This window comes from Bombus affinis, chromosome 8 (assembly GCF_024516045.1).
Source record: "Bombus affinis isolate iyBomAffi1 chromosome 8, iyBomAffi1.2, whole genome shotgun sequence".
Lineage (NCBI taxonomy): Eukaryota > Metazoa > Arthropoda > Insecta > Hymenoptera > Apidae > Bombus > Bombus affinis.
Window position 1 is genome coordinate 6,282,015 of NC_066351.1, and position 13,957 is coordinate 6,295,971.

The following is a 13,957-nucleotide window of genomic DNA, read 5'->3' on the forward strand; positions in this document are numbered from 1 at the left end:
TATAATAACTGCCCTAATAGGAAAACTTTTAAATGGACGTACATTTACTACAAATCGTTTTTAGTTTACATTCGAGATAGCGGTATGGCAAAATCAGCTGACTAGAAAGGTTCAAAGCTGCTAATGAACCAATTAACAAGCGAACATATACGACCGATCGATGGCGAGAAATTTAAACGTTTAATTCCAGTTAATTGCAAAGGAAACGCGACGAGCATCGTCGATGCTAAACGAACAGAATCTAACGAGTAAGATAGTCTACGATTTTCTTGCGATCGAACTCCTCGAATCCGATCGACGCGATAAATTTCACGTTAAATCCTGTCGCGAAGAGAACTGATCGAAAGGTGGAGCGATAATAAAGCGTAATTGGACGTCTGTGCCTCGCGATGCAACTCGATATTTAAATAGTTTCTCTCTTTTTTTTTTTTTTTTTTGTCTCCTTGAAACTGAAGCGCGTAATAAGATTATTTTTAATACGATCGTATCTATCGAGCACCGCTCTTTTTATATCGAAGAACTTGAAGAATAAGATATTAATTAACTTTCGTTTGAAATTATACATATTTTCAAAGTCATTGAATTAGGACCAAAAGTTTCAGTGTATTTCATGTTTCTTAACAAAATTCAGTGGATTCTAGTACAAAAATTCATTAATTACTAAAGTATTATATACAAAACGTCATTTATAAATGTTACGATATTAAAATAGAAAATGAATCGAGTCTTAAAGATAATTAGGAAATTATTAAAATTCATATATTCAGTATAATAATATTATCCTTATTTTGTTTTCTACCATTATCTTATTTTTTCCTCATTTTTGTGCCGTGTTTACAAAATGTAAAATTTCTACGCATACTCTTGAAACGACCAGGATTTAACCTGATCAAAATTTATCAAATCTCGAGCATCATGGTTATCGCGTTCCCTCGAATAGCAACTTACGTAGTGGTCTTCGTCCCGCAGCCAATTCCAAGATAGCCTCGTTCGTGCACTTTACAAGATGCAATTTGGTGAACCGGACAAGCCAAGGTAACACGCTTTAACATTGCAGCCTGTGAGCTTTTGGAGGAGGGTGTGGCAGCAATCTTCGGTCCTTCGAGTTCGTACACTTACGGAATTGTCGCAAGCATCGCGGCACGGTTCGACGTGCCGCACATGGACTATTTCTGGCGACAGAACGAGGAGCTGCAGGAAGGCCAAGAACCGAAGAACCCGACACCGATGACGATCAACGTGTTCCCTGACAGCAACATGGTTAGCAAGGTAAGCGAAAATCGAAGTGTTGGCGTCGGAAGGGCTGAAGTTAATTGCTGTCTCATGACGTGGAACATATTTTCGTCGAAGAATTAATTAAAATGAATTTGACGTCGATTATTATTTTTCATCTAAATTTGCAAGTTAAACTTCGTTCAGATTAGTCAAATTATCTGAATTCAAGCAACTCGAGCATAAATCTGTTAGTTAGTTGTCCTCAAGTATCCTTTCAATTTTCTATTCTTCTTTTCATTTGACACGTCACTTGATATCAAGTCATTTGGATTCAAGTAACCTGACTAATTAGACAAGGTTTTTACGACTTCAGACACGAATCGATATTCAAATAACGCCCTTTTTAATATATGTAACAAGTATTTGTACGACGCCTGTTACACAGTGTAATTACAACATAATACGTGAGATATCAACATAATTTGAAAAAGAAATATAAAATGCGAGTAAAATAGGAATAAAGATTTGTCAGCTGATTCATTGACTCGCACTGCTACGAGAGTATTTCTCGTACAAAATTAACTTGTAAACTGTAACTTATACGTATTTTGTAAAATAAGCTTCGATCGACAATCTTGTGCATCTTATCTCATCTTTTAGAACCACGCGTTCTAAATTTTAAGTATCACCAACATTTTCTAACACACTGTATACATATATGGAAACTTTCATCGCGTCACTTTTACCTGTGACGCGATGCGGCAGGAACCCTTCGGAAAGGAAAACCAATGAAAGAAAAAATGATGGGGTGAAGAGAAGGCAGCGAAATAGGCGAGCACCAGGGCGGAGGTGGCGTTTCGATGCATTTTAAATTACTCGTTTAATGAGGCAAATCGAACGGGATTGAAGTAGTTGGTGCATTAAACCGGCTAGTCGAAGCTAATGAACGCGATCAAAGACCAAACTTCGGCTAACGACGCCGGATGAGTTTTTATTCTGCCGGTCTTTTCATGGACACAGCGTCGGAAAAACAAACGAACGCGGGTTGATACGAATCGAACGGGGTTCGCCGATTAAGTCTAATTAAAATTGTCGACGAACGTGCGTGACAAGCGTAAAGGATTATTTAACGTTTCTTTATCTTTATGGCGCAATTAAAATTTTTTTAAGCGCAGTTCCTGCTCCTCTATGTACGCGAGGTTAGTTAAATTTAAATCTCATGGTAATTGATACAGTACGTTGGTGCTCATGCTTGATGCAAAAATATGCATCGATATGTCGGAAAGAAAAAACAGGATAAGGAATTATAAGGGAAATGTTAAACGCATGAAACGTATAAAAAGTCTTGTCCCGGAGAAAAAGGCAGCAATTAATATTGTACATATGTCGATGAACAATAAACGGCTTACGACCGTTCGACTAACGGCTAAGAATATTAACGGCAATTAATCTTTATAAAATAAGGGAATCGTTTAATGATTTGTACGATATGATAATATTTATGGAAGCAACAAATTTATTGCCTGTTTCTTAAAGTTTTTCCCGTTTTTGAAGATACATCCACTCACTGACAGAAGTGTTTGAGCATTTAGGTATAGAAACTTTCTATGAATGTTTCATATCTGTAGGATAAAACATTTTGAAATCTCGTTAGTTCTGTAATGTCTCATCGACGTCACTATCACGACCATACTCGAAAAGTTTGAAACAAATGCGAATAGAAAGTATAAAATACGTATTTATTTCAAATATACATTTTTATATTGGTTTCATATTTTATCGATATATTAACCGATATATAATCATATTTCATTACAGTTTCATAAAATGCATATGACGTATATATTGATAAAAGTTTTCTGCAGTAATTACTCAAATATTTCCACCAGTCACTGTATATAGTCATAGCAAATCGTAAATTAAAATGTTTTATAAATATAAAATATAAATATATATTTTTACATTTTCGTAAATTCATGTGACATTTGAACTCCATAATTACGAACTTTTAAACCATTACAAAATGCATCGGCGCTCACTTTTTGATTCTTCTCCGAACCATATGTTGCTGATCGCGAAATATCACGGTTTTAACAGAAAATTCTTCCCTCCAGAGGCGTAAAAATATTTCAATATTCTCTCTGGTTCTTGCAACCTTTGAAGGCTTTTATTTTGTTTGATATATATATTTTTTCTTTTTTCTTTTTTTTTTTTTGTTTCGTTATCGTGATGCCCCTTTTGCGGCATTTTTACACAGTTGCCACAGGAAAGAACGGCCGAATTTTCACTCGTTGGATTTTCGCTTGTTCAAACAAACTCGACGGTAGTTTCGTTAATTTATCGCAGACATTGCGACGTTCGACGTTCCCTCGACTGACAACGATCCGCATGTAACTAATACCCGACAAATTACTAGGTTTAAACACAAATTCGAACATTTACGTTCATTTTTCACGGAAAACTAATGTTTCTGACATTTCATTTGGAGATCACGCAGGAAAAACATGTTAAATCTATATTTGTCAATTTCCTGGTTTCTAAGTAGCTAAGAAATGTATTTTAATATGAAATTGTTGAAAGTGAGAATAGATAAATTCGGAGATATAAGCTTCTTGGAAATAGGCAACAAATTCGCAATATTTTATAAAAAGCTAGTAATATTAAATGAATCTAGCTTAATTAATACTAGTTCGCATAATTAGGGTTGTAAATATCATTGAAACGATCGAGAAGATGGCAGATATATTTCATTCAAAAGTCGAATAAAATCATAGTATCATTGATACGAGATTAATTAACAGTATACAGAAGTTTAAAATTATCTCCTATAAAACGTGAAACCATTTGAAGGTAATTGGTCATTTCACGTGTAACAGCTTCACGGTGTTCGTTAATTATTAATGATGATATTGCCATTAAAAATATAAATAAACAATAAAAATATATATTATATATGTACATGTAATAAAAGCGCTTAATAATAGCAATAGTAATATAAATTTTCATTTTCCACAATTGGATACTTGAAACGAATCAAAATTAATTAATTACTTAAATTTATAGCAATTTAGCAGTTTTGATTGCTATTTAAATAACAAATTATAAACATCAAGCATGTTCGTACGTAATATATTTGAATCATCTGTCGCAAGATAGAAAACAAAATTATACTAAGTGAATGTAGAACAATTAACCAAGTTAAATCCAGTTTTCAGGCTTTTTCGCTATTTTAAGCCATTCATAAAGACAATTACGGTATAATAGAAATGTGAAGGTTTATTTCATTTTTCTTCCGTATAATACACGAACATATTGCAACAATTTTTTTTTTTTTTTTTTTTTTACGTAGAGGTAATTAAAACGCGAGAGTTTAGCAGGTAATTAGAATAGAATGCTAAGTGACGTCAAACTCCCGTAACACTTGAATATTCAGGGTACGGAACGCAATTGCACGTTTACTTTTCTATTTTTTTTTTTCTACTCCACGTATAGAATCGTATATGTAATGAAAAAAATAGTATAGCGTTTCTTTTTACATCTGTTGCGCAAAAAGCGCACAGTTTCATTGAAAAAACAGAATAAAAAAGAGAAACACAAATACATACTCTATCGCGATTTTACTATATATTTTTTGCAGCTGAATCGTTATTTCTTAAATACTTATATCGTTGCATTTTCACTATTACAATCACGATATTGCATTTACTTCGTCATTACACTATTACACCTTCACCATTACATTTTAATCATCGCTAGGCTGCGAATATGTTTTCGAAAGATTTTTAAACGCATCAATACATTCGTTACGAAATTTGGCAAGTGAAACAAATCTGTACGCAGATTTCATCTCTTCGGTTGTGCTTCCAAAAATATAAATTTCTATAAATATGTAGTATCGGAGAAATTTAGGTATACATTTTTCTTGGTACTATTTATAATTTATTTACAATAAATAAACTAAACAGATATTAATTAGACAGAAAACGATGGTTGTTTAACTTGAACTAAACGCAACAATCTTATTTTACTTCAATCCTCAACTCTCGCAACTCGACAATGCTAACAACTCAATCTCTCAGCTACGCTAGCAACTCACGCAACTCTACAACGCTAACAACTCAATCTTTCAACAACGTTAGCAACTCTCGCAACTCGACAACGCTAACAACTCAATCTCTCAATAACGTTAGCAACTCTCGCAACTCGACAACGCTAACAACTCTACTCTTCGGCTTCTCGACTAGCTCTGACCTCTCGACTCACTCTCACTTCTCGATTCACACACTCTGACCTCTCGGTCAACACTCTTTGAAGCCAAATCGTTCCCCTCCATTAGCGTTATTTTTTCTTCTCTTTAATCTCATCATGCCAACGCTCCGCAAGAACTAGGTGACCTTAGTCACATAGGCTTTTTTCTCTATGTAAACTAACAACTGAAGGACAGACGACACTGTTTTGATCGATCTCTAACCAGGCTCTTTTTTACGATACTACAAATATCCGCACATTTGCACTGCTGTATTTTAAGCGTTATATTTGTACAATAATATTGCATTTGCACTTATAGCATTGCATTTCTACTGCTGCAATTGCATCATTGCTTATATCTCGTTAAATTTGTATGATTTCACTTGCACAACTGCACACGTACTATTAAAAGTACACTACTGTGCATGCACTAGAGGATTGCTATAACCGTTTAACAGCAGCATATGTGCGAAATTAACTATTCTATCGGAAATAACACTAACCCGATTGAAATCGAATATCATTCTCTGTAAAGGATACGTAATATTTTTCCCAGGCGATCGCTGACGTGGTCGAGTCGATGAAATGGAACTCTTTCGCGGCTGTGTACGAAGACAACGACGGTTTATCGCGGATTCAAAAGGCTCTGTCACTCAAGCGAAACAAAGACAGCGCTATCACGATAAAAAAACTCAGCGAGGGGATGGATAATCGACCAGTTCTGAAGGAGATTCGCGCAATGTCCATCTGCAACGTGATTATCGACGTCAAGCCGAGTAACATCATCGATGTGCTCTATCAGGCGATGGAGGTCAAGCTGCTGGCGGACTACTGTAATTTCTTAATTACTTACCTGGTATTACACCACATTCTACATTATATGCGTAGATCTTGTCGAGAAACTTGTAACTATTCCCTCTAATGATCGACCCAATCTACCTACAATTAGTCGTAGAATAACATGGGGTTGCTGATTAGTCTTTCGTAGATCAAGTTCCGAGAGCATTTTGATTTAGAAATTTACTCATAAGTTTTTATTTATCATAATGAAAATTAAGATTTTTCAGGATTAACAGTAAAATTTTTATCAAATTTATTATTTATTAATTAAATTTTTTTATAAGATAAGTAGACTTCCTATAGTTAGTCGTAGAATAAAATAACAAGTGAAAGAAAATTTGTCCCTGATTACATCGTCTGTTCGTTGTAACAGAGTTGAAAAACGGTCTTTACAAGATCGAGAAAAATCCATTTTTATGGTGAAAGTAATTAAAACTTCGGATTAAATGTAGAAGTTTCCAAATTGTTCTGAAATCTATGATGATATCGGTAATGATTGATAACTATCACCAATCTTATATGAGTTTTCTTAAACATGCTTAATTACAAGTTTATTTTTAGAGTAAATTAATACGATAGTTATAAAGTGTGTCTAATCGCGAACGACTAAACGGAACAAACGCAAAACCATTTTGCTCTCTTCTGTTTATCCGTGCAAGAAACTGTAAATACGTTTCCTACGTTTCGTGGTCTCGTTTTTTAACAACGGATATGTTTCGGAAAATTCATTTGTCCACATTTAGAGGTAACGAAGTTTAGACGATGGAGAGAGATTTACGACTTCGAACAATGAGCGTTTTGCGAGCTTATTTTAGATTCTACAACGCCCGCGTCGGTTCCATTTGTTCAAATAATTCAACAAAATGTACAGCGCGTTAAATCGGGAACTGAGTAGACAGTGTAAAAATTGGGAACTCCGCGATTTATGAAATTTAGATACATTTAAAAATTGACTTATCCAATAATTAGAAATATTTCTATTTCTAGATATTCTTAATTCTAAATATTTCTATTAATTGTTACAACTCTTGCAAGATTGTATTTAATCGTTAAAACATTACACGGATCTCAGGTTTATTTCACGCGCGCAAAAATGGCTTTGTTTTATAGTCAAATTACAATCCTCAAGTTTACGATCCTCAACATATGGAATGAAAAAGAATATGCTAGGCGTGCATCCGTAAAAAGTTCGTATAACAATACCTTCACTTCACGGAAAAGTTTATCGACTAGGAATTAATCGTAGTAGACAATAAATGTGTTAACTCACTCCAACCAAGCCAATAATGCCAATAATCTCTTCTATTCATTCAAAATCGACACGTATCCAGTCACTGGTGTCCTAAAGATTTTCTGGATAACGAACCGCGGACAATTAGCAGAGATAATCGTGAATCGAACGCGGATTTTTGATGGCGGCCTTTCCCAGGGAATTTCATTAATAAATCCATGAAACGCGTTGCGGTCACGTTCACCGCCTAGCGTAGTGACTGCATTAGCTGGTTACAATCGCCAGGCTTTTTATTAAACGTAGCCATAAATCGCCGCGAGTAATTGTTTCCAGCGATACGCCGGTAATAGCGTGCCGTCTGAACATTCCATCGTTCGCCATCATTCCCGCGGAATACGCTTTTTATGAGGCATTACCATCGAGCACGTAACAATACCTCCACAAATAACGACGTTCGCGTCGCGTCGAGGGTTTTCGTGCAAGGCATATCGTTTCTCCATTTTATTCTTTTTCTTCTTCTTCTTCTTTCACCCTCTTTACTTTCTTTATTCCGCACTTTTTTTTGTTCCAAAGCGGAACAACGTATCGACGTCCTCCGGGAGACGCGTAGAAACGTCCCTTTTGTCGAATTGTGCATGTATCTAAAGACAATACGAACTTTCAGGGGAAGTTACGAACTTCTGCGATTTACGGGGGAGTTCGACTGGAAAAGGGAACTAGCGCTGTGTCTTTTTAGAGATACGTTTGATGAAGGTGGATGGTGGGAGGTCATGTATGGAGGTTGGTTAGGCTCTCGGAGTGCGAATTTTGGATGATTGTTTAGGTCAAACGATGGAAGGTAATTTAGATAAAAAAATCGTTCGATACATATCACTGACACGATATATATAAGTGTCAATTTTTTAGATAATAGGAGTTCATATTTTTATTGTCTTTAAATATTTTCAAATCATCTTTTCCGTTCCCTAAAATCAATTGGTGAATCTTTACGAAATGGTATAAATAATCGTAAACTGTGAAATAAATTTAAAAAGATCATCGCTATTCTCTACTTTTAAATTTATGTAGTTGGTCAATGTGACCTCTGAACGGCTTGAACGTGAAGGGCATTTTATGTGATTCGCTCTATAAAACTACATCTATCTACACTAGCGGACAAAAGTTTAAGACGATGATTTGTAAACCGGATTACAAACATCTTATACGAATACTGTTCTTCTATTCGGTTTGTCTCTTTGAAATAACATAGTTGTATGTTTGACCTTCGTAACCTCAGGCCGTCAGTTGTTGAATACAAACAATGTAGAAGTTGCAACAGTTAGTTACCGCTTAGCTGTTGTAAACAGTGGACATTATTTTAAGACGATCTGTGTAAAACGTGAGTATGAGTACAGTTTCTGAACACTTTGATTCTGGAATGTCAAAATCATTGTTTAGTGTACCTTTTATTGCTTAAAATTCATTTAGGTAGGGACAGACTATGGGTAAATCAAAGAATTTACTTGAAAACGAAAGGGAACAAATCGTAAGGCTACGAAATCAAAGTAAAACCTTCACCGAAATGGCAAATGTAGTGAACAGGTCAGAAACGGCTTGTAAGCAAACTTGGTATAAATTTTTAAAGGCAGGCATGTATTGCGATTAACCGAAAAACGGAAGACCACGGAAAACAATGCCGAAAATGAATCGCCGGATTCATCGATTGAGCGAAAAGGATCGTTTTCGTAGTGCAAATAATATTGCTACGGAGATAAACTACAAAAACACAAATTAGTGCTGGAACTGTTAGAAGAAGATTAGAAGACTTTAACTTAAGTGGGCGAAAAGCCCAAAAGAAACCGCTGCTGAGTTCTAGGAATCGAAAAAGACGATTTGCATTTGCTAAAGCTCATAAGCATTGGACAAGTGAAGATTGGCAAAAGGTATTGTTTTCGGACGAATCGAAATTCAATCGCGTCTCTTCTGACGGGATACGGTATGTTAGACGTCGAATTGGTGAAAGTTTAAAAACACAGTGCGTTTTAAAAACTCTTAAACTTGGTAGTGGAAACGTTATGGTGTGGGCGTGTTTTTCTCGAAGCGGCCCTGGTCCGATATGTCGTATCAATGGAATTATGGATCGTTTTCAATACATGGACATACTCAAGAACACAATGTTGCCTTTTGCACGCAACAATATAAGTGATGATTTTATTTTTCAAAATGATAATGATCCGAAGCACACGGCTCGGGTTGTGAAACAGTTTTTTGAAGAAGAAAATATTACCGTGCTGCCGTGGCCGTCGCAATCACCAGACATTAAATCAATCGAAAATTTGTAGAGCATCATAAAAAAAACAGTACAAAGTTATAAACCGAAAAATTTAAATGAATTTTACTCTACAATTGAAACAGCTTGGAGTAATATTACGGTAGATCAGTGTAAAAAATTAATAGATTCTATGCCAAGAAAATGTACCGGAGTGATAAGAAATAACGGATATTGGACAAAATATTGAATTTAAACAAAAATTGTGTATATTTCCTTACCAAAAAATTAATATTTCTTGTGTAGTCTTAAACTTTTGACCGACGAAATATTATTTATATAGATTTCGTTCCTTTTTATAACTTAGCTACTGAGCAAAATATCAAAATGAAATTTTTTTTGTAAATGTACAAACAAATGTCTAATTAATTAATACCAAAAGTAGAAAACTGTATTTATATTTTTTATGGAAAGTAAATCAATTATTTATTTCTTCCATTTGGTCTTAAACTTTTGTCCGCTACTGTATATATAAAATAGTTTGAGGTAAATTTTCATCCCTGAACAATAACAAAATTTTCTTCTACTTCCAGTGCTTCTACTCAAAACTACTCTTCTTCTACTTCAAATAAGCAAAAATTCAGCTTCCTTTTCACTTTCATACAAACGCATCCGCCGGTTATTTTTCTCTAGTTCCTCTTTAAAATTGCCGTGTTCTAGCTTTAAGCTATAGATGAAGCACTTTGATCACGGCGACAGTTCGACAGAAGTTGTAGGGACGCTCCTCTCTGGCGTTCGCAAATATTCGAAATTTGTCTGTGTATACAGAGGGTGAAGCACTAGGAGGAAAAAGGCGTGTCGTGTCGTATGAATTCGTGAGGAATTTCACGATGCATCTATATTTGTCCGGGCTGTCGAGAAATTCGTGGAAGACACCTCGTTGAACGGCGCTAAAGCCAAACCCGAGACACCAAGTGGACCCACATCAACGTCACTGTATCTGCCGGCTCGATGCGATGCTACGATTTCGATAACCCTGAATACCTTCTCCTCCTCCTCCGCAGGGTCGACCTTTACGAGTCAGCAAATATGTTCTAATTATAGTTTCAATGGAATGGGAAGGGTTGTACACAGCACAGAGAATGTAGTTAAACAACAACGTGTTTGTCTTCTGACCGCTTTAGATTAATGGTTTCAGAGAGAATTTATTGAAATACACAATGCTTCATGGGTAATGGTTCGTTTTATTGGATAATTATTTATTTCAGTTTAATCCTAGTTATAAATTTTAATTGAAATTATTGTTTCAGATAGAATTTGTTTAAATGGTAGCTTTTGGAAACGAGTGCTTTTTATTAGACAGGTATTTAATTTAATTTAAATTTAATAATCTAGTATATTTAAATCGTTTTTACGAAATGAAAGGATTGACTTGATTACTTCGGAGAAGATTATAACTTTGTAATTGTAGATAGCTTGGCGTCAGTATCGGGGAAGCTTATTACATTTCGTAACAAGAAGGTTGGTAACAACAAGATTGTAACAGTGTTAGTGCGAAGCTGACCCAAGTCGCGCTATTTCATATCGTATTTTGCCATTTCTCAATAGAACAGAAACATAGCAGAATCATCTCCTGTTTAAAAATGTATTAATTTTATGACCAAAAAGTTGTAATTCGGTAAAATACGATCGTAGAGAGATAACTGGAAAACTGGATTTATTTGTACATGCGATATGAAAACTAATTTTCTTTATCGATGAAAGACAGTGTAAAATGGAAGGAAGGGAAGGAATGACAAGAAAGGAAACGAAAGATAAATCGAAGGCAAAAAGAAAGAAAAGAGGAAAGAAATTGCAGAAAGGAAGAGAATCAACCAATATTAAGAGAAAGGAGAGAAAGAAAAAAGAAGTAGATAGAGCAGGAAAGAAAAGGAGAGCACAGAAAAGTAAAGGAGGGAAGAAGGAAATGAGAAAGGAAAGAACAAAAGGGAAGCAAAGAAATGAAAAAGAAAGAAAACGTATTTCTTTATAAATATCTTTTATTTAATAACTGTAAATTGTAACTATGTGTAGAATTTATTTTATTCTCTTCATCTTTTATCATAATCACCTTCTCATAATTTCTTAACTCCACCCACAGCATTGAACCCTCGATCAACATCCTTGATTACTTCGCTATACGAGAACCAGGCATCGCCTAAAGGCGTTTATCTACAGTTTCTCGACTTTCCGAACAAAAATTACTAAAAAGAAACCAGTTAGTCAACAAACCATCAGAACACTTCCGCGATACGTCTGGCCTCCGTTTACAGACACACTTCTTATAGTTAGCACGGAGTTCCCAAGTTATTTCCCGCTTGTTGCGTCGAGATAACAAGGAAGCAAGGCGAACGACCGTTCAAACGTTGGTCCGCTTAAGATTCCAGATTTCACGGTTGCTGGTATATAGTGATCGCTCCTCATCGAATCAGGTCGAGCCCATTGAGACGCGTGTACACTATGATGGATCGCGTTTTCAGAGGTCAGCGTGAATTGGCCGAAACGTCCGAGATAGATGACGCACTATTTGGAGGTTTGGCTCCGCCGCCAAGTAAAAATGGGACGCGGCTGGCAATTGACACTTTTTAAAATTATGTCGCGACTAAAGCTAGGAATTATACACAATTTGCGTGCAATATAGTATATAGGGTGAACCACAGGTTTTAATCACCTCCATTATTTTCGCTGTTAGTGGACTGACCGAGATTCTTTTTGTCATAAATAGACTGTGAACGTTTATGCATTTATAGGAAATTTTAATGTACTCGTTACATTTAGAGGATGAAACAAATTTCTGATTAGATTGTATTCTGCGTTATAAATATATAATTAAAACGACTAACAAAATTCTTACTTCGGTATAAATTAATTTTCAATGTCACTTAATAAATGCAAATTATTGTGATTTTTTGTAATGTTCTCTGGCCCATATATAAACGTCGATTGTAATCTAATAATTTTTATATCGCATAATTGCAAAGGAAGAGTCTAACTTAAGCTAATTTTTGTTCTATGTCATAGTTGTTTTATGTTACAGCATATATAACTTTCTATATTTTCAACGCTATTGTCATATTATGTTCAATACTTCTATGAATTGTAGGACTCGACGAAATTACCCATCTGGGAAGTGCGGAATAAAACAACGACCAACATTACAGGACTCAACTTGCGGGAAAATGACATGGAAGGAATTAATTGGGTAAATATAAAAAGTTTACTTTTTAAAATTTAAATATTCTTTATTTCACATAATTTAAATTTTATTTCGGAACAAATTCCTTTAGTTACTCTTTATTTGAAAAATGGTTTCTTTCTTTTATTTAGTAATAGAAACCTTTAACAAAATTATTAATTTAGTGGTGTTGATATTCTTAAAACTTATTCTTAAAAATTCTTAAAAATGAATTTAGTAATCGTCGATATTTCTGATGGCGATGTTCATATATAGCAAATGCATATTTTAGGTGTTGATATTTTTGGTACTCAATGAACGTAGAGTACAAGATGGTTTTTTTACGAATTGGCACTGTCGGGACTAAAATAACTTGATTTAAGCTTTCAAGAATGTTTCTTGAGATCGTAGAATTTTATAGCTCAGACATTTCATATAACATTTTCTTAATCAAATTAATCTATGTTATGAACTACTTTTAAGAATTTAAAATTTGCTAAGAATGTCATCTTCAAAAATTGATAGTAATATGGCGTACGTATAATCCAATATATTTTACATTAAATGAAAATTGATTTTGTCGTTCCTTAAATTTTTCTCCATTATCCTGCACTCTGTAATATTAAATTCCACGTAAAGAACTATAAAGAACAACCATGGACATAGCAGTCGATACGACAAAAAAGCAGAAGATAAATGAACGTTCGATAAAGCCTTAAATTGCGTCTCATTTTTCTTGAATGAGGGGAAGACTTTTCTTGTAATCAGCAAATTAAAAATTTCTTTATTCAAACATATTCTTTAGTCATATATCAACTTACAACAAGCTCATAAGATTTCAGTCATTAGAAGTCCCGTTCTAGTTAAAATCCGTCACAATTTGTTTTCTGCCTTGACAAAGCCATATGTATGTTATTTTATTTATACCTATTTCTCAACAATACTACGTTTATGCAGAAAC

At 34.6% G+C, this 13,957-nt stretch overlaps 1 protein-coding gene across 3 annotated transcripts in view; it reads left to right on the top strand.

Annotated features, from left to right (window-relative positions):
• Nucleotides 1-13,957, top strand: part of LOC126919632 (glutamate receptor ionotropic, kainate 2-like) — a 148,761-nt gene that overhangs the window by 123,819 nt on the left and 10,985 nt on the right. For all 3 annotated transcript variants that reach the window (XM_050729108.1, XM_050729106.1, XM_050729107.1), the window contains 3 exons: nt 1,058-1,269; nt 6,020-6,319; nt 12,925-13,023. In XM_050729108.1, the coding sequence (XP_050585065.1) occupies nt 1,058-1,269; nt 6,020-6,319; nt 12,925-13,023 (611 nt within the window). The remainder of the gene's footprint in view (nt 1-1,057; nt 1,270-6,019; nt 6,320-12,924; nt 13,024-13,957) is intronic.